The 27,289-nt window shown below is 41.0% G+C and overlaps 3 protein-coding genes across 3 annotated transcripts; all 3 read right to left on the bottom strand.

Moving 5' to 3' along the window:
- Positions 1–1,191: 1,191 nt before the first annotated feature.
- LOC118209472 (extracellular calcium-sensing receptor-like) lies at positions 1,192–6,271 on the bottom strand. Its single transcript, XM_035384793.1, has 6 exons — positions 6,057–6,271; positions 5,048–5,342; positions 3,421–4,218; positions 2,728–2,949; positions 2,509–2,632; positions 1,192–2,288 (listed from the first exon to the last, which is right to left on the bottom strand). Exons 1-6 carry the CDS (start codon positions 6,245–6,247, stop codon positions 1,375–1,377), a joined length of 2,544 nt encoding a protein of 847 aa, XP_035240684.1. The 5' UTR covers positions 6,248–6,271; the 3' UTR covers positions 1,192–1,374.
- Positions 6,272–9,342: 3,071 nt separating this feature from the next.
- LOC118209461 (extracellular calcium-sensing receptor-like) lies at positions 9,343–15,515 on the bottom strand. The gene is made up of 6 exons (XM_035384780.1): positions 15,296–15,515; positions 14,299–14,593; positions 12,588–13,385; positions 11,922–12,143; positions 11,211–11,334; positions 9,343–10,981 (listed from the first exon to the last, which is right to left on the bottom strand). Exons 1-6 carry the CDS (start codon positions 15,511–15,513, stop codon positions 10,068–10,070), a joined length of 2,571 nt encoding a protein of 856 aa, XP_035240671.1. The 5' UTR covers positions 15,514–15,515; the 3' UTR covers positions 9,343–10,067.
- A 4,987-nt stretch (positions 15,516–20,502) lies between these two features.
- On the bottom strand, positions 20,503–26,716 carry LOC118209470 (extracellular calcium-sensing receptor-like). Its single transcript, XM_035384791.1, has 6 exons — positions 26,495–26,716; positions 25,513–25,807; positions 24,265–25,062; positions 22,089–22,310; positions 21,874–21,997; positions 20,503–21,574 (listed from the first exon to the last, which is right to left on the bottom strand). Exons 1-6 carry the CDS (start codon positions 26,662–26,664, stop codon positions 20,661–20,663), a joined length of 2,523 nt encoding a protein of 840 aa, XP_035240682.1. The 5' UTR covers positions 26,665–26,716; the 3' UTR covers positions 20,503–20,660.
- Positions 26,717–27,289: the final 573 nt, after the last annotated feature.

Below are 27,289 nucleotides of genomic sequence, written 5' to 3'. Positions count from 1 at the left end.
GTTATAAATGTCTCAATTGTAAACTCACTTATACAAGTAGTCACTTTACTGAGCCGTTGCAGTGCCTATGGGGACGCTTGGAGGATAACATAAGTTTAAATCTCGACAGGTCACATGATGGAAACAAACTGGTGGCTCTATTCATGAGGAACAGTGGCTAAGATGATGTTGGCTTTGAAGTCTGTGTAAAAGACCACATCAACTACGGACAACTATGATCAGCACGCATACTGCTCAACCAAGATGTCCTTCCATTGGTGCAAGATTCAAGGCAAAATGGATGAGCAAATCAACTGAACGCAAATATAAATCTTGGTCATGAGTGGGCGATTTCATGAATAAAAACATGTTATGGCTGTTGAATACATACCACAACAACCCCCCCCCCCCCTTCAAAAATAAATAAATAAATACATTTTGTTACTAAAAACCCTTAGAAGTGCCTTTGCTTTTACCCACATATTTTCCAAATTATCACATCATTGAACAGTTGTTCTGAAGAGTGTTTCATGCTGACATAAGTGGCTAACGCTGTGATTCTAATAAATTTCAGAAGTGGAGAGATGATGTGTGTGAACTGCTCTATCAGTCTCATGAACCTCAATGAACCTCAATGTTGGCTGTGGAGGTGACAATATAACATTTCTTGATTTTTCTCAGTTTCACGTACTTCAAAAGTCAATGTATGGCAGGTGTTCATTTTATGCTCATAAACAAATAATCCCTGTACACCCCTTCTGTTAAATGGAAAATGGCTGGTGGACAAACAAGCATGTCTGATCATGCAGTATGTTTTTGGTTACCTGAGAGCTGTCTGCAGGATATCTCTGGGAGTCCCTTCTAAGATCATATTACCAAATAGTTTTCAAACAAATGATCACCAGGCAAAAAATAATCCGCCCTCACAAAAGAATGAGCTGAAAACAGCTATGCCCTCCCAGCCCTGAAAAACAAATGTATTGTTAAATGGCAGCTGCAATAATTTTCAGAAATACCTGCAGCACCCCTCTGCAGCTCCCAAAGGAGTAAGACTGACTCTGCTTGCTCTCCAGAAACAGCACTCTGCAGGCAGAGGCTTTGTTCTCCATGAAACTTGTAAGTCAAGTTCCAATCTTGCTACTTTTCTTGGTGCATTTTCAGTAAGGACTGAACAATTGCACAGAAACACAAACACCAGAAAACACCCTGGTTCATCAATATTTTATTGTTGATATGAAATCCCTAAATAGATACAGATAATAAATGGTCCTTTGAGAATGGTCCTTAAACCTATGTACTTTTTCACTCAAAGAAATATACAGCAGAAGAAATAACAGTAAACATTTAAATATAATCAACATTACTGACAATATTACTGACATTTCTTCATGGGCTTCAGAAAGCTTTTGATGACATTTTTCCCATCATGTGCTTTTTGGTATTTTGCTCAGGCCGAAACAATATTATGAAACATTTAGGGAAAAAAATGCAAACGATCAAACCGAAGCTAGAAGCCAAAATTGCAAATATCTCCACAGCTACTGTGAACTTTCCTGGTGAGCTGACATATGCTGGTATAAAGGTGATCCAGACTGCACAGAATATGAGCATGCTGAATGTGATGAATTTTGCTTCATTGAAGTTGTCAGGCAGCTTCCTGGCCAGAAAAGCTAAAACAAAGCATAATATAGAGAGGATCCCAATATAACCCAGGACAGCCCAGAACCCCACTGCTGACCCTACATCACATTCTAGAATGATCTTTTCTTTGTAGTGCTTCATGTTCTTGTTGGGGAAAGGAGGGGAAATTGTTAACCAAAGCACACAAATAAGGACCTGTATGAGAGTGAAAGCAAGAACACTCAGTCTCTGCTGGGGAGGCCCAAACCACTTCATGACATTACTGCCTGGAAGTGTAGCCCTGAAGGCCATTAACACCACTATTGTTTTTCCCAGAACACAGGAGATGCAGAGGACAAAGGTGATCCCAAACGCAGTGTGGCGTAACATACAGGACCACTCAGAGGGCCGGCCGATGAAGGTAAGAGAGCAAAGGAAACACAGTTTCAATGAAAAGACCAGCAGGAAACTGAGCTCTGAGTTATTGGCTTTCACAATGGGTGTGTCCCTGTGTCTGTAAAACACAGCAGCCACTGTAATGGCCATGCAGGCCCCAGTCACCGAACAAGCTGCCAGAATGATCCCCAGAACCTCGTGGAAAGACAAGAACTCAACAGGTTTGGGTACACATTCATCCTTCTCAGGATTCGACCAATAGTCGACTGGACAGGTGATACACTCCAGGGAATCTGCACAAAAGAGAGAAAACCTCATTGTTCAGGAGAGTGCAGAGGTCAGGGCTGAAAAACAGGTCTGAGGGCTGTGGGATTGAAACATATGACTCTAGTTTTCAACATGTGAAAGCCTGCAATAGGCATTGATTAAGATAAATATATTCAGCATTTACTTTTGCTAAATGCACTATATTTCATGTGCTACATATAGGTCATTATCTCTGCTTTTCTGTACCTGTGGCATCGCTGATTTCTCCCTCGGCACAGGGCACACAGTCATAGCAGCAGACAGGCCTTCCTCTCTGCACAGCCTTCCGGGTGCCTGGGGGACAGCTCTCACTGCACACTGACACAGGCACCTTCAAACAAACAAATATCACAGCAAAAGTCATGGAACCAAATGTGACATGTCACCATGTCTGTCTCATGGAATTACATTTGAATGTGAAATTACCTGTAGCTGGCCACCTGCCCAGGTAATATTCTTCTTAATGATGAAAACCTGTCCATCTGGAGCAGATGCATCATAGTGGCCCACAGTCACAAACTCCATGTGCCCATCCCGCATCACTTGCCAGTTCACCAACTCATAAGTAGCCACTGGATCCCCACTGGCATCAAAGGAGACTTTGTACCCGTTCCTGGAGAAGTTCACTTTTTTCAGGTGCTCCATGACCTGATGGGAGGGAGCCAGAGAGTTGATACACCTGCTAGTTACCAGCTCAACTTTCACTCAACAACCACATTATCCATCCACTCAGTATTCTCCAATAACCACATCCTCACAGTCTTGGCAGTGGTATATGCCTGTCCCAGATTTTTGAGGCCAGCATAAAAATGAGGAGGTCTTTCACATTCCACATCAGTATATTCACCATGAAAATAACCTGTTCTACTGCTTGAAGGAAATATAATTGACTGAATGCTATATTTTGTTGTGGCCTTTTAGGTAGTAGGTTGTGTACCGTAGGTAAAACTGTGTTTGCTGAGTTATTATTTGTAATATGCACTGTAATATTGAATGCTCTCAAAATATATATTATAAGGGAATCAGTCTAATAATAACAGTACTACTAATAATAATAAGTATAACAGTGTTGATGCCCTTAATCATTATAGTCGAAAGATTGTTTAATTAACCATTTACCTGCCTGGGCTGAACTTGTATACTTGTGTTGCAGTGGGGTAGATCGTCAGATTCGTCTGTGCAGATGATGCTGTGTATGGCATGGGCTATTGCATACACAGCCTTGTACACCATGTTGGAAACACGCAGCTGGGATGTGTCTGTGTAGGGATTCTGCAGATCTTGCAGATTCTGGTTTCCATCGCATGTTTTCCGACCCTCTGCAGTCTGACTTCCCCCCAGGCTGCAGCCAAAAGCACTCTCCCAGAACTCTGTGAGAAGCGGTGAGTGGGAAACATGTGCTGGCCCCAGGTCCAACAGGAAGTCTCGCAGCCCTGGAATGATTGAGCGGGGGATGCCAAAGCCGATTGCACCGGCAAACAGACGAAAATTCAATATCATGCGGTCAGTGACCCAGTCCTCACTCCCAATCCACTGTAGCGGTGCCATCAGCCTGCCTTCCAGCTCTGATAGCAAGACCAGCATGTCGCCAGGGGAAATGAATGCCACAACGACGCGGGCCGTGGACCTGCTGATGACCTCTGCTACGTGTCGCACTTTTGCATGAGGGTAGGTCCTATAGAATGCCTCTGAGTACTCCACGCAGATGCCCTCTGCCTGTGCGGCCTGCAGGAAGGCGGCCATCCCGTTGTTCCCATAGTCTGTGTCGCTCCGCACCGCTCCGATCCAAGTCCAGCCAAAATGCTTGACTAGTCTAGCCAGGGCAGCGGCCTGGTAGTAATCACTGGGGATGGTCCTGGAGAAGGTGGGGTACTGCAGCTTGTCACTAAGACAGGCACATGTGGCATAGTGGCTCACCTACAGCTCCATGAAATAAAAGATGCATACTTTAATAGTGATTGTAACATTATTATAGCCATGAATATTGGTAAATCAAAATATTTCTCTACATGCCTATCTACAGTGCAGTTTGTAAGTATTTTGACTGTGATATATTTTTTTTTTCAGCTCCAGCAAATTGGATTTGAAATGAAATACTGAGTATGTGGTTGAAGTGCGGATTGTCAAGTTAATTTTGCATCATTAGCGAAAATACAGTTTTTCACTGCGAACGATTTGTAACCAAGGACTAAATATGTTGTCCTTAATTAATATGATGTTAATTTTTACAAATACTTTTGGTCCCCTAAAATGCAAGAAATGTGCACAAAAGGGCTGTACTTCCCACACTGATAACTCAATGTGAATGTAAAGACCCACAAATTAAAGCTTACATTCTGCTCTTTAAACTCATATTCATTGTTTCATTTCAAATCGATTGTGCTAGAGTTGATAGCCAAGACAACAAAATGTGTCTCCCCTTACAAACACTAATGAACGGCACTGTATTTATTTATCTATTCAGTACTAATACATTAGCACTGTGCACAAATACATGCAGCCATTCATCAAGTTTTTCAGAAGTACCAATCTGAATGCAAAATATATTGTGGCTAATTTGGGTAATGATAAGATCTCTATTTACAGATTACTAAAATTACTTATTACTAAAAAATATTAACTTATTGTATATTCTATATTAATAGCTAATCTCTCCGATTTATGTCAAATACATTTATGAGTGCAGGGGTTATATAATGATAATATATTGGAACATGCACACAAGGACTGGGCAGGAGGAGCTCACCTGGGGGATGCCGAATGGTCCTAGAATTCTGGACATGGCGATGGAAGAAGTGGAGCTAGAGTCGCCCACAACAGCATGCACAGTGGTAGATTTTGAGCAGGACTGGTTGGGAAAGAAGACTGGCTCAATGCCATTAACCAGCTGGAACACCACCTTCACAGCCACTGGCACAGAGGCACAGGAGTCATGGATCTGGTAGCCCAGAGTTACTCCTGGCAGGAGCTCTGAGCTGTTGTTGATTTCCTTGATGGCAAAAACCATGGTTCTAGCAAAGCGCACTTCCCGGAAATCTAAACTGTTTTGAACCACAATATGGTGTGAACATGACATATCAGTACATGCAATAAGTTGTCCGAAGACAGGAATGTAAAATTTTTTTTTTTTTTCATTTAATTAGACATATTCTATATTTAGATAATAAAAAAGGTGGAGCATGGAGCAAGAGTGGTAAGCAATAAAGATCAACAGATTTTGGCAGAAGGTGCTGTTGGAGTTATAATGAATGGTTCCATTTTGTCACTATATTTTATATTTATTTGACTTCTAGAATTAAAGAACTTAATATTTATGAAATTGCTAAATATATAGTATATTTGATTAATTTAAGAGAATATTTGATTGCTCTAAGCATGTGTACCGGCTTACTTTGAATGTGAAACAGATGGTAAATAATGTGTGAAATAATCAAAATAATAATCCTGTAAATAATGTGTGAAATAATAAAATCGCATCGACAAAATACATAATATTTACAAAATAAAATAAAAGAAAACAAACTTAACAAGTTTTTAAAGTGAAGAGTAAATCTTCATTACACTGTATTACAAAACCTGTGGAGATCATAATATATGTAGAACAATATATATTGCAATATATTTGCATTCTGCAGTTCATGTACGTAATGCATTGTATGATGTGTTTTGTTTATATTTATGTATGTATCTCATAGATCAACATTATATGTCCACAGGCCTCCACATTTCAGAGTTTTCTTCCTCTCTTCGCTTACCTCCCTGTACAGTGTGGCGCTTTGGGTCGGCTGGTGTAGTTGTTCTCAGTGGTGATCACATAGTAGTGGATGGTAAAAAAGCCTCCGATCACAAAGTCCCCAGGTTCGGCGAATGAAGCAGGCCTGGGAGTCCCCTGCAGTGTGCACCCCGACCCTGAACTTCCCTTTGCCAGGGTGAGATCTCCAGCCATAAGTGCCAGAACCAGTGTGCTCCACATCACCTCCATGCTTTCAGGACAGGATGTCGTGCTCTCTTTTAAATACCCTCCTGGAGCACAACCCTCTGAGCTCATGGAGAGGGAGAGGCATTCCCTTCTTGGGGAAAACATGTAGAGGAGGGGCTATGTATTACTTACAAAATTACCAATGGTCATGATTCCATTTTTTTATTTTGTCTCCAAGCCTCATAAGAATCCTCTTCTCACCACACTGGCATACTCAACCACACACGATTGTAAAACTGAACTGAGGAGTGTGCTGTATACTTACTTACACCTGAATCATTTAGCTCCCTGAAATTGATGCAGAAATAATTACTATCAGTGTCAACTCTCTGCTGGATTAAAATTGCCACATTACATAATTTGACCGTAATTATATTGGGCCACATATTACATAAATCATATTTACAGCCCACAAGATAAAATGAAAATTATGAAAAACTAAATTATTTATGTCAGGATAAAAATTAATTGACCTAAAGCTGCCATGTTTTTCATGAGTAATGATTGCTCATATATAAGTGCCAGACTAGTCCAAACTGTGCATCCTCTGGATAGGCATGGACATCTGGTGTGGTAATGTGGGACAAGAGTGAGAGCAAAGTATTTATGTCTTGCAATCGCATGGACTGGACTGGTTCATTTTGTGTATATTATGGCTACCACAAATAAATATTAACATATTAGAACACCGAACAAAAGACAGTGTTGGAAAACTGGACATTTATTCCAGTCATATCTCTGCTATACAATTCATTTTTGCACGTTCAATTTTTTCCGTCCAGAGGGTGCCTCACCACCTCTTGCTGTGGGTACTCCCGAGGCCTCGTGTCCCCTGCCCTCTTCAGCCAAAAGCGCCGCCACCCATCGCTAGCATGCTCATGGTTAACATTCTGGACAGGGTAATTGTCCTGATACTGTACTTTGTCTGCCATTTATTGTAGAAAGGCACACAGTGTCTTTGAAAGGGAATGGTTGGCAAGGCATGTTTATAAGGAGCTTTTAAGTGACTTAGACTCATGAAATCCTCCATGAGGAGGGCGGCCAATTTGTCTCCCTTTGTTTTCTCGCATGGTACTTCAGTCCTCCGCCAGCTAGAGGTCGCGGTAGCCGTTGTCAAGGCCTTTCTCAAACAGTTATCCCCTTTGCACCACCTCAATAACCTGATACAGTAATTGGCCCTAATTAAGGACAGATGATCATTGACAGCTATGTTTAGAAGCAGTCACGTGTTAGATTTAGTTCGAATGCTTCCATCTATTATATAAAATAATATAATAATTAGCCTACAATCTAATGTGTCAAAAATATAGCATGGAGGCTACAGACCTATATACATTGTGATTATGCAATGGCTTATTTACCAATAGCCTACTTACTGTATGCGAAAATGTGTAGTTTATTTTACAATATAACCTACAGTACTTGCATTAAAAATGTGTGCACTTTTTTATAACAGCTTGTTATTGACTACTGTCTTCTCATAACAGAACAGGAATCTTTCTTGACCCCATATATGGGACGTTTTCACAATGTTATTTTGGTTAAAAATAACATAGATAGATATAAGACATAGCCTATTATTTTTAAAATTAAAATATAGTTGGAAAAAAACTGGACCCACGTTTAACTTCCTGCTTTTACAACTTTTTATAGCACCAAGGGCTATAAAAATTCCCAAGTACATTCCTATGGTACCTTTGGTTCTTAGTAGTTGACTTAATTTGTGAATTAAACTGTAATCTAGTTCTTCCTGTGTCTGCGTGGGTTTCCTCTGGGTACTCAAGTTTCCTCCCACAGTCCAAAGACATGCAGGTAGGCTAATTGGAGACACTAAACTGCCCATAGGTATGCGTATGTGAGTAAATGGTGAGTGAATGATGTGCATGCCCTGCCATTGATTGCCGACCTGTCCAGGGTGTATTCTTGCCTCTTGTCCAATGCATGCTGGGATAGGCTCCAGCACCCCCTGCGACCCTGACTAGAATAAGTCCGTATAGTTTATGGATGGATGAAATAATAATCCAGAAAAAATTGTTCAGAGGGTGCCAAGGGAAAATAAAGTGTTTTGCCAGATGAACCATGTCAACAGCAGAACTGGGTTAAATATGTATTTGTTTTCAATTAAAATACTATTCTACACTTTACTGATCTTGTCTGCTGTATTGGAACCAATGAAATGCTCTCAAAAAGTGCAAACCCCACCGTCTGGTCATATTGGCAGGCTCAATTACACCAGGCAAGATCAACAGAGCACAAAAAAGTATTTGAATCCAAAACAAATATGTATTTGACCCAGGTCCACAGGCACCATTTACGAACCAAGTTAACCAAAAACTTTCTGGGGTTTCTATTGTCTGTCTGTGCATGGACAACATTATCAATCATTTTTTTACAGATACTTTCCAGTATTTATAGGTGGTGTGGTAACTTGGAAAAAGCGTTCCTCAGACCTCTCACTTACCAATCGAGTAAGGATGTTGGACTTGCCGGCATTCTATTGGCTGTCTGTCTGTACCTCCGCCTCAGGCCGCTGATTCCAGTGTCCAATCTGCTTGGTCAGTTACACATCGGTGACAGAACGGCAAACACCTCATAAGAATTTGTCTGTTCAAATTCAGCCGTGAGTATTTTTGTTCCTATCTCTACAACAAACTAATTTAAATGGTAAATGGACTGCATTTATATAGCGCTTTTATCCAAAGCGCTTTACAATTGATGCCTCTCATTCGCCAGAGCAGTTAGGGATTAGGGGTTAGGTGTCTTGCTCAAGGACACTTCGACACGCCTAGGGCGGGGTTTTAACCGGCAACCCTCCGACTGCCAGACAATCGGTCTTACCTCCTGAGCTATGTTGCCCCCCAAATGAATACTCTTTTCACATAGCCAGATAATTTAGTCCACACGGCATAGACAACATTAACTTGTATTATTTATTTATTTTTGAAAATTGTTTTGCAAATTGAACACACATTTACTTTGCTTAAATCTATGCTATTTACTCATAGCCAAATTTACAAACCAACTAACACATTGCAATACAATAAACATTTAACGATTGTACGCTTTGCTTAAAACTTTTATTTATTTCTTGTTGATGTATTTGAGTCGGATGGTTTTGCAAACAAAAAAAAGTGAAAACTGACCCAAGCACTTTTACAGGAAACCACCTTTTTAAAACATGTTTAAAAAGCACCAACATAGCACTTTCCCTTCACAGAACTGATTAAAAATAAAATGGCACACACACACACACACACACCATGAACCCCAACAATAAATGCTACCAAAAATTAGTAGTAAAATAATAATAAAAAATGTACAATTAATAATTAACTGACCTTATTGGCCTATTAACCATCAATCAAATTTTGTCATTTAACGTGACCCATCTTCTCTCTTTCAGCCACACCTCCAGCTCCCCTCTGCAGCTCCTGAAGGAGTAAGACTGACTCTGCCTGCCCTCCAGCAACAGCACTCTGCAGGCATAGGCTTTGTTCTCCTTGGTACTTGCAAGTCAAGTTCCAATCTTGTTACTTTGCTTACTGAATTTTCAGTAAGGACTGAACAATTACAAAGAAACACTAACACCCTGATTCGTAAATGTTTTATTTTCCTGAAAAGAAATCCCTGAGGGTCCCTGAGGGATTTAAATATTACAGATAAAAAATAAATTAATATTACAGATAAGAAATATGGTCCTCAAAAAATTTAAAGAAATATACAGCAGAAGAACATTTAAAATATAATCAACATTACTGAAGAAATTACTGACATTTCTTCATGTGCTTCAAAAGGATTTTGACGGCATTTTCCCCATCATGTGCTTTTTGGTATTTTGCTCAGGCCGAAACAATATTATGAAGCATTTTGGGAAAAAAATGCAAACGATCAAACCAAAGCTGGAAGCTAAAATAGCAAAGATCTCCACAGCTACAGTGAACTTTCCAGGTGAGCTGACATATGCTGGTATAAAGGTGATCCAGACTGCACAGAATATGAGCATGCTGAATGTGATGAATTTGGCTTCATTGAAGTTGTCAGGCAGCTTACGAGCCAGAAAAGCTAAAATAAAGCACAATATAGAGAGGAGCCCAATATAACCCAGTACAGCCCAGAACCCCAGTGCTGATCCTACATCACATTCTAGAATGATCTTTTCTTTGTAGTGCTTCATGTTTTTGTTTGGAAAAGGAGGACATGTTGTTAACCAAAGCACACAAATAAGGACCTGTATGAGAGTGAAAGCAAGAACACTCATTCTCTGGTGCAGAGGCCCAAACCACTTCATGACATTACTGCCTGGAAGTGTAGCCCTGAAGGCCATTAACACCACTAGTGTTTTCCCCAGAACACAGGAGATGCAGAGGACAAAGGTGATCCCAAACGCAGTGTGGCGCAGCATACAGGACCAATCAGAGGGCCGGCCGATGAAGGTAAGAGAGCAAAGGAAACACAGTTTCAGTGAAAAGACCAGCATGAAGCTCAGCTCTGAGTTGTTGGCTTTCACAATGGGAGTATCCCTGTGTCGGTAAAACACGACAGCCACCATGAAGGCCATGCAGGCCCCAGTCACAGAACAAGCTGCAAGAATGATCCCCAGAACCTCGTGGAAGGACAAGAACTCAACAGGTTTGAGTACACATGCATCTTTCTCAGCATTCGGCCAGTAGTCATCTGGACAGGTTATACAGTCCAGGGAATCTGCAAAAAAGAGAGAAAACCTCATTATTCAGGAGTGTGCAGAAGTGGTCAGGGCATGAAAAACAGGGCTGAGGGCTGTGGGATTGAAACATGTGACTCTATCTCACATACGCACACCTAAAAGCCTGTAAAATACCTTCCTAAAAAAATAAATATTCAACATTTACCTTTGCTAAATGTGATATATTTACTGTGCTACATATAGCTAATTATCCCTGCTTCTCTGTACCTGTAGCATTGCTGATTTCTCCCTCAGCACAGGGCACACAGTCATAGCAGCAAACAGGCCTTCCTCTCTGCATAGCCTTCCGAGTGCCAGGAGGACAACTCGCACTGCACACTGACACGGGCACCTTCAAACAAATATAACAGCAACAGACATGGAGCCAACTCTGACATGAACTAATGTTAGACGACATGAGTTCATGTCTCATGTTAGACAAGACATAGCCAATCTTGTACCTTTTTATTTTCTCTTTCTTTTTATTTTTCTCTATATGTTAAGTTTCCTTAGTGTGAATTTTTCTTTACTTTTCTTTGTTATCATAAAATGATAAAAGAGGGGACTGTGATAGAAAAATTATTCTTAGCTACAGCAATAAGAAACAGTAAACGGAAAATTACAAATGTACCTCTCACCCCTCCCTTAAAAGATGTGTTGTGCTGAATCGAAGGATATAAGGGAGGGGGAGAAGATTATACTTTATGCGAGACACACCTATGAAGTGTAAGCTTATAAAAGAGAAGGCTCTCTAGTGTTCAGAGAGCCTTCATGCAGAAACTATGTTGTTTTCTCTGTGTGAACTCTCCTATTTGGCCAAATAAATGTTTGAACTGAATATTGTGTGAAAGTCTATTTGACTCTTCAAACTTGGAGATCTAGAGAATGTCCACCACACCCCATATCTGGACATGAAATCACATTTGAATGTGAAATTACCTTTGGCTGGCCAACTGCCCAGGTAATGTTCTTGTTAATGATCAACACCTGTCCATCTGGAGCAGATGCATCATAGTGGCCCACAGTCACAAACTCCATGTGCCCATCCCTCATCATCTGCCAGTTCACCAACTCATAAATGGCCACCGGGTCCCCATTGGCATCAAAGGAGACTTTGTACCCGTTCCTGGAGAAGTTCACTTTTCTCAGGTGCTCCATGACCTGATGGAAGGAAGCCAGAGGGTTGATAGTACACCAGCTAGCAACCAGCTTAATTTCCATTCAGCCTCCATGTTAACAATCCATTCAGTTTTCCCCAATAACTACATCCTCGCAGTCTTGATAATGGTATATGCCTTTCCCAGATTTTTGTGGCCAGCATAAAAGTGAGGAGGTCTTTCACATTCCACATCAGTGTTCACCATGAAAATAATCTGTTCTGCTGATTGAAGGGCATTTAAGTGACTGAATGTTATATTTTGTTGCGGCCTTTTAGGTTGTAGGTTGTGTGTTGTATCTTAAACTGTGCTTACTGAGTAATTATTTATAATTTTCACTGTAACATTGAATTCTATCTAAATCACAGTGGATTAGGGCATCACCCTAAAAAACAGTGTTGATGCCCGTATCCATTATAGTTGAAAAATTGCATAATAGACCGTTTACCTGCCATGGTACAACCCGGATACTTGCGTTGCAGTGAGGTGGAGTGTTAGGTTCGTCTGTGCAGATGATGCTGTGTATGGCATGGGCTATTGCATACACAGCCTTGTACACCATGTTGGAGATGCGCAGCTGGGATGTGTCTGTGTAGGGATTCTGCAGATCTCGCAGATTCTGGTTTCCGTCGCATGTTTTCCGACCCTCTGCAGTCTGAATTCCCCCCAGGCTGCAGCCGAAAGCGGTCTCCCAGAACTCTGTGAGGAGTGGTGATTGGGAAACCTGTGCTGGCCCCAGGTCCAACAGGAAGTCTCGCAGCCCTGGAATGACTGAGCGGGGGATGCCAAAGCCGATTGCACCGGCAAACAGACGAAACTGCGACATCATGCGGTCAGTGATCCAGTCCTCAGTCCCAATCCATTGTAGCGGGGCCACCTGAATGCCTTCCAGTGCTGACTGCAAGACCAGCATGTCGCCTGTGGCAACGAATGCCACAACAACGCGGGCTGTGGACCTGCTGATGATCTCTGCCACGCGTCGCAATTTTTCAACGGGGTAGGTCCTGTAGAATGCCTCTGAGTACTCCACGCAGATGCCCTCTGCCTGTGCAGCCTGCAGGAAGGCGGCCATCCCATTGTTCCCATAGTCTGAGTCGCTCCGCACCGCCCCGATCCAAGTCCAGCCGAAATGCTTGACTAGTTTAGCCAGGGCAGCTGCCTGGAAGTAGTCACTGGGCATGGTCCTGGAGAAGGTGGGGTGCTGCAGCTTGTCACTAAGACAGGCACAGCTGGCAAAATGGCTCACCTATAAGTAAGTATAGGTGTAAGTATTTGGACAGCGATATAAAATTTTTAAAGCTCTTTACTCCAGCAAATTGGATTTGAAATGAAACACTGAGTATGTGGTTAAAGTGTAGACTGTCAGGTTTAATTTGAGGATATTTACATATTTATTAGGTGATCTGTGCAAGAATGACAGCCTTTTTGTTCATCATTACATTTTAAAGGATCAAAAATAATTGATAACTGAAGGTGCAATTGAAGGCTAAAAGCTACCTAAACAAGCAAGAACAGAAGTTGACACAGTGCAGGCCTGCCAGAGCATCATGAGAGAAGATACAGTCTTCCACAGCAAAAGATTTGTAGCAAGGACTAAATATGTTGTCCTTAATTAATATGATGTTAATTTGCACAAATACTTTTGGTACCCTAAAATGCATGAAATGTGTACAATAAGGGCTGTACTTCCTACACAGATAACCCAATATGAATGTAAAGACCCTCAAATTAAAGCTTACATCCCACACAGTAAAATTAAAATTTCAAATCAAATATGTTGGAATAGACAGGAAAGACAACAAATTGTGTGTCCAAACACATGCGGACGGCACTGTATTTATTTGTTTGTTCAGTACTAATACATTAGCACTGTGCACAAATACCTGCAGCCATTCATAAAGTTTTTCAGAAGGAGGAATCTGAATGCAAGATATATTGTGGCTAATTTGGGAAACAATGAGATCTCCATTTACAGAAATAGTAATAAGACCAAATTACCATGAAACAGCAGGCTTACTACTCAAAAATATTTACCTATTGTATATTCTATATTAATAGCTAATCTCTTGGATTTATTTCAAATACATTTATGAGTGCAAGGGTTATATAATGATAATTTATTGGAACATGCACACGAGGACTGGGCAGGAGGAGCTCACCTGGGGGATGCTGAAGGGTGCGAGAATTCTGGAGATGGCGATGGTAGGAGAGGAGTTAGAGTCGCCCACAACAGCATGCACAGTGGCAGACTTTGAGCAGGACTGGTTGGGAAAGAAGACTGGCTCAATGCCATTGGCCAGCTGGAATGCCATCTTCACAGCCACTGGCACGGAGGAGCAGGAGTCATGGATCTGGTAGCCCAGAGTTACACCTGGCAGGAGCTCTGAACTGTTGTTGATTTCCTTGATAGCAAAAACCATAGTCCTGGCAAAGCGCATATTCCGGAAATCTACGCTGTTTTGAACAACAATATGAAGTCACACACAATGACATGAACATAACAGAACGTGCAATAAGTTGTCCAAAGACAATAATGTAAAAATATAACTTTTATTTTAAGTTAATTGGACATATTCTATATTTAGATGATAAAAAAGAATGGAGCATTGCCTCGGTACACCAGATTATGGCAGAAGGTGCTCTTGGAGTTATAATGAATGGTTCCAGATGGTCTATATATTTTATATTTATTTGACTATTAAAATTACAGAACTTAAATGTTTCTTAAATTGCTAAATAAATAAATATTTTTAATTATAAGAGGATACTTGCTTGCTCTAAGCATGTGCACCGGATTAACTTTAATGTGAAACAGATGGTAAATAATGTGTGAAATAATCAAAATAATATTCATGTAAATAATGTGTGAAATAATAAAATAGCACTGACAACATTCATAAAATTTACAAAATAAAAGAACACAAACTTGACAAGTTTTTAAATTGAAGCGTAAATCTTCATTACAATCTATTACAAAACCTGTGGAGATCAAAATATTTGTAGAACGATATATATTACAATATATTTACATCCTGCAGTTCATCTAAGTAATGCATTTTATGACAGATTTTGTTTATATTTATGTATGTATCTCCTAGATCTAAGACATATACACAGGCCTCCACATTTCAGAATGCTCTTCCTCTCTTCACTGACCTGCCTGTACAGTGTAGCTCATTGGGTCGGCTGGTGTAGTTGTGCTCGGTGCTGCTCACAAAGTAGTGGATGGAAAAAACACCTCCGATCATAAAGTCCCCAGGTTGGGAAAATGAAGCAGGCCTGGGGGTCCCCTGCAGTGTGCACCCCGACCCTGAACTTCCGTTTGCCAGGGTGAGATCTCCAGCCATCAGTGCCAGTACCAGTGTACTCCACATCACCTCCATGCTTTCAGGACAGGATGTGGTGCCCTCACATGTTTAAATACCCTCCTGGAGCACAGCCCCCTGAGCTCATGGACAGGAAGAGGCATTCCCTTCCTGGGGAAAACATGCAAAGAAGTAGCTATGTATTATTTAAATGACCCACTGTCATGATTCAATTTGTTAAATTTTGTCTCTGATCCTCATATGAATCATCCCCTCACCACACAGGCACAGAAAGCCACACACAACAGTTGTAACACTGAACTGAGGAGTGTGCCCTAAACTCACGGACACCTGAATCAACAACCTCCCTGAAATCGATGCAGCAATAATCACCATCAGTGGTTCAAATTACTCTCTGCTGGTTCAAAATTGCCACTTTACATAATTTGACCCCAAATATAATGTGCCAAGTATTACATAAATCATATTTAAAGACTACAGAATTAACTAAAATTCAGAAAAACATGTATTCCAATATGGGCAAAATATTGCATTTCAAAATGATTAACGTCATATTCAAAGATGAGAAATTAATTTACCTAAAACAGCAATGTTTTTCATGAGTAATGATTGCTCAAATATAAGTGCCTGACCTGTCCAAAGTCCATTCTTTGGATAGACATGCACACCTGGTGTGAAAATGTGGAACAAGGGTGGGAGCAAAGTACATATATCTTGCAATCACATGGACCGGATTGGTTCATTTTGTGTATATCATGGCTACCACAAATAAATATTAAAATACCGAACAAAAGACAGTGTCGGAATATTGGACATTTATCCCAGTCATACCTCTGCTGTAAAATACATTTTTTTCCTCCAGAGGGTCGCTCACCACCTCCTGATGCCATGAGCCCTCCAGAGGGTCCCTTGCGGCCGCGTCCTGATGTCGCAAGCCTCCCTCCGGATGAGGAGCCCCCGCAGCCTGCTGCAATGGAGCCACCTCCTCGTGCTGCGAGTACTCCCGAGGCCCCGTGTCCCCTGCCCTGTTTAGGGGTTCAGCCAACAGCCGCCGCCACCCCATCGCCAGGATGCTCATAGTTGTATACAAACATTCTGGACAGGGCAAGTTGCCTGATACTGTATTTTGACTGCCATTTCTTGTAGAAAAGAACACAGTGTCTTTGAAAGAAGAGTGGTTGGTGGGACATGTTTGGTAGGAGCATATAAGTGACCTAGACTGCTGAAATTTCCCATGATTAGGGCAGCCAGTTTGTCTCCCTTTGTTTTCTCGCATAGTACTTCAGTCCTTCGCCAGCTAGAGGTCATGATAGCCTCTTTGTCAAGCCCCTTCTCAAACAATTATCCTATTTGGACCACCTTCGTAATCTAAGTTGATAAAGTAATTGCCACTAATTAAGCACAGATGATAATTGACAGCTATGTTTAGAAGTAGCCACATGTTAAATTCACTTTGATTACTTACTTCCGTGGACATGCTGTGTTTTTTTTTTTTTAAGTGTTGCACAAGGGAATGTTATGTTTTCTTTGATGCAGTGGGAAATGCCCACAATTTAAATGAGAGCAGTTATATAATCTTTAACTTTCACAAAACATATGAATAAAAAATTAATTAATGATTCAAATAATTAAGTAAACATAGTCTTTGTCCAAGAATGTAATGAGAATCAAGTGTCTTAGTGCTGGGCTAAAGCAAAAACCTGCACACACATCAACCCGTTTTGGAGAAAATTTGACACCCCTGCTTTATGGTTGCATTTTCCTTTTCACTGTTGTGATACTCCTGATCCTGGAGAGCCACAGAGCCTACTGGTTTTTGTTTTTTCTTTAAACTCTTAGTGCAACGCCCCTAGTGGTCGGCACGCCGACGTGCCGAGATTACTAAACTCAGACATTCGGTGCTACTGCAACCAAAGTACATGAGTTAAAAACAGAAACGCGTTGTTTTAGTTTCATTAGTAGATTATACACGACAACTATGCCGAAAACTGAGCTTCGCAGCCCCACCATTGTCGCTCTGGTCGTTCATTTAACACGCACCCCCTCCCTGCAGTCTCATCTACCAAACACCCCCCACCCTTGACATAATGGACAATACTGTCTAACTTGGCATTCATAAAAATATTCTTTCACCACTAAAAAATCATATTCCGTCATAGCAACAAGATAAACCAGGCAATAGCCCTAAGATATGCCTATACAGCAGTGGAAACGCTGCTCACTGACTAACGAAATAAACGTTAATAAATAATAATAATAAAAAGTTTTTTTTTAAATTATACCATGTTATTCTACAGTCAATATCTGGGACTAAATATTGAATAAATATACAACCTTACTGTTGGTTTTACGTGTAGAGATGTCCCTTTTGAGACTGCGTGGTCATATATTGTTTTGGACAATCCGTTCGGGAAATATACGCGCATTTGTGACGTCTGGGTATCTTCCAAAATAGCTGTGCATAATACCACACCTGTTGTTCACGGCGTCGTCGCCCTTTTCAGTACAGTCTGGCTTGATTGACAATTCATTTATTCAGTAGGTGAGAGTATAAGCTTTCTAACGATGTACAACACGTCTAATTCTGCTTTTGGAATAGCGTTTTATAGGTCAGCATAACCGAAAATGTTCTTATCATCGCATTCAATTACGCATTCTCTGTGGTAGCAGTAAAACAAAGACGCTGCTAACAAAACGTTGTCAACGATTTTTCGTAAATTCTTGGAAAATACTGTTATTTAGTATTATTATTGAGGACTTCTGAGCATAGCTAAGCCATATGTTTGCTGATAGACCTAGCTGACATCGTTTTCTGGAGCAAAACAGAAGCGAATAGAACAGTCATTTATTTACTGTCTCTGTCTCCATCTACTGAACATAGACAAGATTTCATTCATTGCCATGTAAGTATTACTTCTCAAAATACTTCGGTTATATACGTTATTTTTGAAATTGAGAGTCTTTAAATAGGTTCGTGGTATTATATAATGTGGATATTTCACACTGTAATGTAAGCATTAGTTAGGAATGTAATGTTTGTGAAGCATGCAACAGTGATGACGTAAGAGTTGGAACATTGCGAAAACGTGGTGGACGGTTGAAAATTGTTTTCATGTTGTCCCATCCCCATACAAGAAAACATACCAGAGCACAGAGTATAGACATACATACAAGAGTTAATTATTGCACATTTAGGTACTCTACCGCATTGTGTGACAATATTTTTGCATTATTTTTTAATCTGATAGCAATGTTCCATCTTAAACCTTCATTAGGGGCTCATTTAGGCTATATGCTTTATAATGAACAAAAAGCATTTTATTCAATTTTGGAGAGATTTTGGATATGTTTCTGGACCCCTAGATATTTTAGACCACTGTACTGAAAGCTTGTAATTCCCACTTGAAAATTATGCAACAGTGATTTTCTTGAGTCAAAACAGTTGATTTGTAGTGAAATATGTGAGTATGTTGTGATTTACAGCAATGCATAATTTAGACATTTTGGATAGATTTTGAGACACTGGGTACACTGCTTAGTTTTTGCTTCATGCATCTATAGTAGTTCTACAAATTCATTTTTTATTTTTTGTCAAAACAATTGCATGTGTGGCACTTTATTTCTTCCAAAATTATGAATATAAACTAATCTGCGTTAGTATTGTAAATTGTACAAATGTCTTGCTTCATTTACGCCATTTTTCAAGTCTCTGTGGTGTTCACATCTGGAGTTATAAAGCTTTAAATAGGGTACCCCCTAAATGGGTAAGGATTAGCAAGATTTGGCTTGTGCGCTAAGGGGTTAAAGTTAACAACTGATTCAGACCAAAGAAACCAGATGACCTAAGTTAACTGTGTAATCAACTGTTTTAACTTATCACATGCTGTGCTCCTGAAGTGCTGAGTAACAAAGAAGGCCAGCAGGCCCCGCGACTCTACAGGACCAGGAGTGAGGAGCACTGGCTTAAAGACATGCTAATTATAGAATTTAAACTGCCATCAATATTCACAAACTGATGGCCCTATTCATGAGGAGTAGTGGCTAAAGATGATGTTGGCTTTCAAGTCTGAGTGAAAGACTAGGGGGCAGCCATAGTCAGAATACATACTCCTCAACAAGGATGTCCGTGCATTTATTTCAAGATTCACGGTAAAATGGACAAGCAAATCAACTGAACGCAAATATCAATCTTGGTCATGAGCAGGTGATTTCATAAGGAACAGTAAGTTATGCCTGTTGAATACCTACCAAAAACCTCTGCCCCCATCCAAAAAAGAGAAATTTTGTCGCTAACAGCTCTTAGAAATGCCCAATCCCTTGCTTGTCCACACTTACTTTCCAAATTATCACATCATTGAACAGTTGTTCTGAAGTGTGTTTCATGCTGACATAAGTGGCTAATACTGTGATTCTAATAAGTGTCAGAAGTGGAGAAATTGATGTGTGTGAACTGCATAGCTCTATCAGTCTCAGTAACCTCAATTGCTTGATTTTTCTCACAGTTTCACATACTTCCAAATTCAATATATGGCAGGTGTTCATTTTATGCTCAGAAACAAAATAATCCCTGTACACCCCTTCTGTAAGATAGAGAATGGCTGGTGGACAAACAAGCATGTCTGAACATGCTTTATTTTTTTGGTTACCAGGGAGCCGTCTGTTGGATACTGTGGGAGTCATATTAACACAAGGTTTTCAATCAAATGATCACCAGAAAAAATCAACTCTGCCCTCCCAAAGGAATAAGCTGAAAACAGCTATGCCCTCCCAGGCCTGAAAAACAAACATATTGTTAGAATGGCAGCTGAAATGTACTTCAGCCATACCTCCAGCTCCCCTCTGCAGCTCCTAAAGGAGTAAGACTTTGCCTGCTCCCCAGCAACAGCACTCTGCAGACAAGTTCCAAACTTGCTACTTTGCTCGGTGCATTTTCAGTGAGGACTTAACAATTGCACATCATGCACAAATGCCAGAAAACACAAACACCATCATAAATCAATCTTTTATTGATAGCATGAAATCCCTGAGAATCTGTGGCTCCAGATAAGTTAATATTAGAGATAAAACATATGGTCCTCAGAGATATTTAGAGATAGGCACTTTTTCACTTAAAGAAATGTACAGTAGAAATACATTTTAAGTAAGATTTTTTTAAAAAATCATCCATAAACATTACTGACATTTGCGTCTCTGCTTCAAAGAGATTTCGATGGCATTTTCCCCATCATGTGCTTTTTGGTATTTTTCTCAGGCTGAAACAATATTATGAAGCATTTAGGGACAAAAATGCATACTATCAGACCAAAGCTGGAAGCTAAAATAGCAAAGATCTCCACAGCTACAGTGAACTTTCCAGGTGAACTGACATAAGCTGGTATAAAAGTGATCCAGACTGCACAGAATATGAGCATGCTGAATGTGATGAATTTGGCTTCATTGAAGTTGTCAGGCAGCTTACGAGCCAGAAAAGCAAAACCGAAGCACAGTATAGAGAGGAGCCCAATATAACCCAGTACAGCCCAGAACCCCACTGCTGATCCTACATCACATTCTAGAATGATCTTTTCATTGTAGTGCTTCATGTTCTTGTTGGGGAATGGAGGGGATATTGTTAACCAAAGCACACAAATAAGGACCTGTATGAGAGTGAAAGCAAGAACACTCAGTCTCTGCTGGGGAGGGCCAAACAGCTTCATGACATTACTGCCTGGAAGTGTAGCCCTGAAAGCCATTAACACCACTATTGTTTTTCCCAGAACACAAGAGATGCAGAGAACAAAGGTGATCCCAAACGCAGTGTGGCGCAGCATACAGGACCACTCAGAAGGCTGGCCGATGAAGGTAAGAGAGCAAAGGAAACACAGTTTTAATGAAAATACCAGCAGGAAACTCAGCTCTGAGTTGTTGGCTTTCACAATGGGAGTATCCCTGTGTATGTAAAACACGGCAGCCACCATGAAGGCCATGCAGGCCCCAGTCACAGAACAAGCTGCCAGGATAATCCCCAGAACCTCGTGGAAGGACAAGAACTCAACAGGCTTGGGTACACATTCATCCCTCCCAGCATTCGTCCAGTGGTCGGCTGTACATGTGATGCAGTCCAGTGAATCTGCACAAAAGAGAGAAAACTTCAATGTTCTGGAGTGTGCAGAAGATGCTAGGGCATGATAAACGGGTCCTAAAGGCTGTGGGATTGAAACATGTGACTCTAATATCCTTCCTCAGATCCCTATCCTGATGTTAAACGCATCACCATCATCTGGCCTAAGCTTAAGTTGCAGCTATATCCCCCAACTTCTGAGAGCCTCCAAAGTACATTGATGAAATATACATGTTCCAAATTTGCTCATGCTAAATGTGATATATTTGATGTGCTACATAGAGCTAATTATTCATGCTTCTCTGTACCTGTGACATTGCTGATTTCTCCCTCAGCACAGGGCACACAGTCGTAGCAGCAGACAGGCCTTCCTCTCTCCACAGCCTTCCGAGTGCCTGGGGGACAGCTCTCACTGCACACTGACACAGGCACCTTCAAACAGATATCACAGCAATAGACATGGAGCCAACTCTGACATGCCACCATATCTGTCTAATGAAATTACATTTGTGTGTGAAATTACCTGTGGCTGGCCACCTGCCCAGGTAATGTTCTTGTTCATGATCAACACCTGTCCATCTGGAGCAGATGCATCATAGTGGCCCACAGTCACAAACTCCATGTGCCCATCCCTCATCACCTGCCAGTTCACCAACTCATAAGTGGCCACCGGATCCCCATTAGCATCAAATGAGACTTTGTACCCGTTCCTGGAGAAGTTCACTTTTCTCAGGTGCTCCATGACCTGATGGGAGGAAGCCAGAGGGCTGATAGTAAACCTGTTAGTAACCAAGCTCAACTTTCACTCAAACTCCATGTTAACCATCCACTTTGTATTCCCCAATAACCACATTCTTGAAGTCTCAGCAGTGTATATTTCTTTCCCATATTTTTATGGCTAGCATGAAAATTAGCAGGTCTTTCAGATTCTACCTCAGTGTATTCACCAGGAAAACAACCAATTCTGCTGAACGGAGGGTTTTAAAAAGTGGCTGAATGCTATATTTCTTTGTGACTTTAAGGTAGTAGGTTGTGTACTGTGGGTAAAACTGTTTGCTGAGTTATTATTTGTAATATGCACTGCAATGTTGAATGCTCATATATATATATATATAAATAATAGCAATACTAAATATTGCCGCAAGCGGCAATTCTGGGGGTTCAAGCCAACATGGAACGTTAGAAGGTGAAAGCTGTGAAGTGCAATAAGAACTAGTCAGAATCAGAGTAATTGTAATAGTCAAGTCTATTTATACATACAAGGAATTTGACTTGACACAATATGTTCATTCTCAATGAATGAATGAAAAGGTTTAATTGCACAACAAGCTAACAGTAGCATAGGACCATCATCATCATGTCATACAAGAACTATAAGAAAAAAATAGTCATCATATCATACAAGAACTAAATAAAAAATAAATGACGGTTTGATTGTGTCTGCATGAAAACTATTTAAGGTATTGGGTTTGGGAATAGGGAGCCTTAACACTTATAATCAATGGCTATATTTCTGTTTGTAATTGTTATTTATTTTACTGGTACATTCGAGGTGCGAGGATATACCCATATATACTAATTCAAGCTAAATCCAGTTCTAATTTACGTTCTAGAATGGTCATTTTTAGATGTGAAGCACCTTTATGACCAGCAATGTCACTAACTCACTCAGTCAGCACCTCCGTCAGTAATTCAATCAGTTAATTCATGGTTCTTGAGGCAAATTTGTAGAGTGAGGATAGATGGAGGTCTGTAGCACGTTTTGTATAAATCAGACTCATGGCGTAGGAGTTATGACCTTCAACCTTTGCCCGTAGACTGGTGGTGCCCCCTATTGGACGATTTTAAAATAGTTTTACACACGTTGTTCAACAGTGTTATGAAACATATCCTGCGAGTTTTGTAATGATTGGACAAACTATTTTTGATTTATAGTCTGATTTGTGTTATGCCACGCCCAGTTTTTGCATTTGTAGTGCCCCCTAGTGGTCAATTTGAATGAAACATTCAGGGTATGTTTCATGTAGTTATGTGGACATATCCTGCAAGTTTTGTGATGATTGGCGCAACGGTTGCTGACTTTGGTCTATTTATGTGCTGAGCCACGCCCTTTTGAAGTTCATTGGTAAATATCTTCGAAATGCGATAAGATATCAACAAGTTTTGAATAAGTTTTGATAAGCTTGGTCCAGTAATGTTCCACAGTAAATTTGGTAGCAATCAGACCTACAGTTTAGAAGGAGATGTCAAAAATGTGTTTTTCAAAAAATTCTAAATGGCGGAAAATCTAGTCTTTAGATTCGTAGACACGGAGTTTAATGGTTCTTGAGTGAGGATAGATGGATGTCTGTAGCAAATTTCATGTAAATCGAACTCACGGCGTAGGAGTTATAACTTTTCAAATGTAAAAATTTTGACCTTTAATTATAGCACCCCAATCAGGCCGATTGGGGTCATATTTCTTGGGCAGCACTTGCACACAACTTCCATCAATCAATGAGCAGAATTTCATGTCTCTACCATTTACCATCTCACAGGAATTTGCGCAAACATTTCTGAAGAAGATTAATAATAAACCAGCACAAAAGCAAAAACTAGGGTTTCAGCCCTTCGGGCTTGAACCCCTAATGATATTAATAAGAATAACTGTTGATACCCTTAATCATTACAGTCGGAAGATTGTGTAATAGATCGTTTACCTGCTGTGGCTCAACTGGGATACTTTTGTTGCAGTGGGGTGGAGCGTTAGGTTCATCTGTGCAGATGATGCTGTGTATGGCATGGGCTATTGCATACACAGCCTTGTATACCATGTTGGAGATGCGCAGCTGGGATGTGTCTGTGTAGGGATTCTGCAGATCTCGCAGATTCTGGTTTCCATCGCATGTTTTCTGGCCCGCTGCAGTCTGACTTCCCCCCAGGCTGCAGTTAAATGCGCTCTCCCAGAACTCTGTGAGGAGCGGTGAGTGGGAAACCTGTGCCGGCCCCAGGTCCAACAGGAAGTCTCTCAGCCCAGGAATGACTGAGCGGGGGATGCCGATGCCGATGGCACCGGCAAACAGACGGAACTGCAACATCTTGCGGTCAGTGACCCATGACTCACTCCCAATCCACTGTAGCGGGGTCATCAGCCTGCCTTCCAGCTCAGACAGCAAGACCAGCATGTCGCCCGAGGCAATGAACGCCACAACGACGCGGGCCGTGGACCTGCTGATGACCTCTGCCACGCGTCGCACTTTTGCGCGAGGGTTGGTCCTGTAGAATGCCTCTGAGTACTCCACGCAGATGCCCTCTGCCTGTGCGGCCTGCAGGAAGGCGGCCATCCCGTTGTTCCCATAGTCTGAGTCGCTCCGCACCGCCCCGATCCAAGTCCAGCCAAAATGCTTGACTAGTCTAGCCAGGGCTTCTGCCTGGAAGTAGTCACTGGGAATGGTCCTCGAGAAGGTGGGGTACTGCAGCTTGTCACTAAGACAAGCACAGGTAGCAGAATGGCTCACCTATAACCCCGTGAAAGGAATGATGCGCATTTTTAACAGTGAATACAACTTCATTCGAACCAAGAATGTTAGTGAATTAATAAATCTGTCTACCTACCAACCTACGTATCTATCCATTCAGAACTAACACAGTAGCACTGTGCACAAATTCCTGTAGCCATTCAGTAAATTCAAAGTCTCCTGTAGGAAGAATCTTAACTGCAAGAAATATTGCCGCTACATTGGGAAATGTTGGTAAAGATATCTATTCACAGAAACAGCAGTAAGACCAAGTTTCTACAGAAGCAGCAGGTTTATTATTCAAAAATATTACACAATAGCCTATATATTAATGACTCATCTCTATAGTTATTTAAAATAATATTTTTTAAAGGCGTGGATTATTGTATTATAACTATTTCAGGTAATTTATTGGACCATGCAATGGAGGACTGGGCAGGAGGAGCTCACCTGGGGGATGCCAAAGGGTCCGAGAACTCTGGACATGGCGATGGTAGGAGTAGAGTTAGAGTCGCCCACAACAGCATGCACAGTGGCAGACTTTGAGCAGAACTGATTGGGAAAGAAGACTGGCTCAATGCCATTTACCAGCTGGAATGCCACCTTCACGGCTACTGGCACGGAGGCACATGAGTCATGGATCTGGTAGCCTAGCGTTACACCTGGCAGGAGCTCTGAGCTGTTGTTGATTTCTTTGATGGCAAAAACCATTGTCCTAGCAAAGCGCACATTCCGGAAATTCAAACTGTTGTAAACAAAATTAAGAGTCAAAAACATTGACGTAAACATAACAAGAATGACCTGAATTTAAAATTTGCTTTGTATTTTCATTTAAATTGGACATATTCATATTCATGTTTCATATTCTGATTGAAATAAGAGAGGAGCATTATATGGGCTCACCGTGACGATCAGCAGATTATTGTAGAGTACCAAGTTATCCTGGTATTGGGGTTATAATAAATAGTCTAAGTTCATCTATATATTTTATAATTTATTTGACTTCTAGGATTGCAGAACATGTATATTTCTAAAGTTGCAAAATTGTCTCTAACCTATGTGAGTACACAACTGCTCCAACGACTTACAATGTATTAACTTGAAAGCGAGACAGAAAAGATATCTTTTGCTAAAAATGAAACAACCAAAATTAAATAAAATTTACAATATATATTCTAAATAATTTCTAACATAATAAATCAACAATGACAAAATTTAACAGGCTTGTCTGTTTTAAGATTAAGAGCAAACCTGTGGAGCTCATAATATAAGGTGTATGTATTTAAATTATAATGTATTTACCCTATATTCTGCAATTTATATAAGTAATACATTTCACAACATGTTTTGTTTATGTTTATGTATATCCAGAAACTGAACAGCTGTCCCCACAGTGGCCACATTGTACAATGCTCTTCCTCTCTTCACTGACCTCCCCGTACACTGCGGCGCTTTTGGTCGTCTGGTGTAGTTGTGCTCAGTGCTGCTCACATAGTAGTACATGGAAAAAATGCCTCCGATCATGAAGTCCCCAGGTTCGGAGAATGAAGCAGGCATGGGGGTCCCCTGCAGTTTGCACCCCAAACCAGACCTTCCCTTCATCAGGGCAAGAGCTCCAGCCACCAGTGCCAGTATCAGCGTTAGCCAGAGCACCTCCATGCTTTCAGGACAGGATGTGGTGCTCTCCCATGTTTAAATACCCTCCTGGAGTACATCCCCCTTATCTCATGGAGAGGAAGCGGCATTCCCTTCTTGGGGAAAAACATGTAGAGGTGTAGCTATTTATTATTAACAAAGTGACCAGCTGTCATGATTTTATTTTTATGCCTCCGCAACGGCACAGCCGTGGCCGGAGGCATTATGTTTTCGGGTTGTCCGTCCGTCCGTTCGTCCATCCCATTTTCGTGAATACGATATCTCAGGAACGCCTTGAGGGAATTTCTGCAAATTTGCCACAAACGTCCACTTGGACTCAAGGATGAACTGACTAGATTTTGGTGGTCAAAGGTCAAGGTCACTGTGACCTCACGTCTGTCCCATTCTCTCGTGAACGTGATATCTCAGGAACGCCTTGAGGGAATTTCTTCAAACGTCCACTTGGACTCAAGGAATTCCGCTACAACTTCCATTGCATTACTTGTGTATAAAAACCATTCTGCTCCGTTCATTTTATCTATAATTTAATAATTTATACGTATATACACACTTGTCCTCCTCTCCGCCACTG

The sequence above is a fragment of the Anguilla anguilla genome, chromosome 12 (assembly GCF_013347855.1).
Source record: "Anguilla anguilla isolate fAngAng1 chromosome 12, fAngAng1.pri, whole genome shotgun sequence".
Lineage (NCBI taxonomy): Eukaryota > Metazoa > Chordata > Actinopteri > Anguilliformes > Anguillidae > Anguilla > Anguilla anguilla.
The sequence above is the reverse complement of the archived record's forward strand: the minus strand, read 5'-3'. Positions and strand labels throughout refer to the sequence as shown.

What these genes read in the sequence shown, in the direction of transcription:
- LOC118209472 (XM_035384793.1), bottom strand. Translation starts at nt 6,247, where the DNA reads ATGGCTGGAGATCTCACCCTGGCAAAGGGAAGTTCAGGGTCGGGGTGC. An exon ending in GGGCAGGTGGCCAGCTACAG is followed by an intron (nt 2,633 to 2,727) that starts GTAATTTCACAT and finishes GTTTGTTTGAAG; the next exon opens with GTGCCTGTGTCAGTGTGCAG. An exon ending in AGAAATCAGCGATGCCACAG is followed by an intron (nt 2,289 to 2,508) that starts GTACAGAAAAGC and finishes TCTTTTGTGCAG; the next exon opens with ATTCCCTGGAGTGTATCACC.
- LOC118209461 (XM_035384780.1), bottom strand. Translation starts at nt 15,513, where the DNA reads ATGTGGAGTACACTGGTACTGGCACTGATGGCTGGAGATCTCACCCTG. An exon ending in TCCGGGTTGTACCATGGCAG is followed by an intron (nt 12,144 to 12,587) that starts GTAAACGGTCTA and finishes TCCTTCCATCAG; the next exon opens with GTCATGGAGCACCTGAGAAA. An exon ending in AGAAATCAGCAATGCTACAG is followed by an intron (nt 10,982 to 11,210) that starts GTACAGAGAAGC and finishes TCTTTTTTGCAG; the next exon opens with ATTCCCTGGACTGTATAACC.
- LOC118209470 (XM_035384791.1), bottom strand. Translation starts at nt 26,664, where the DNA reads ATGAAGGGAAGGTCTGGTTTGGGGTGCAAACTGCAGGGGACCCCCATG. An exon ending in GCGCCGCAGTGTACGGGGAG is followed by an intron (nt 25,808 to 26,494) that starts GTCAGTGAAGAG and finishes TGTTTACAACAG; the next exon opens with TTTGAATTTCCGGAATGTGC. An exon ending in TCCCAGTTGAGCCACAGCAG is followed by an intron (nt 22,311 to 24,264) that starts GTAAACGATCTA and finishes TCCTCCCATCAG; the next exon opens with GTCATGGAGCACCTGAGAAA.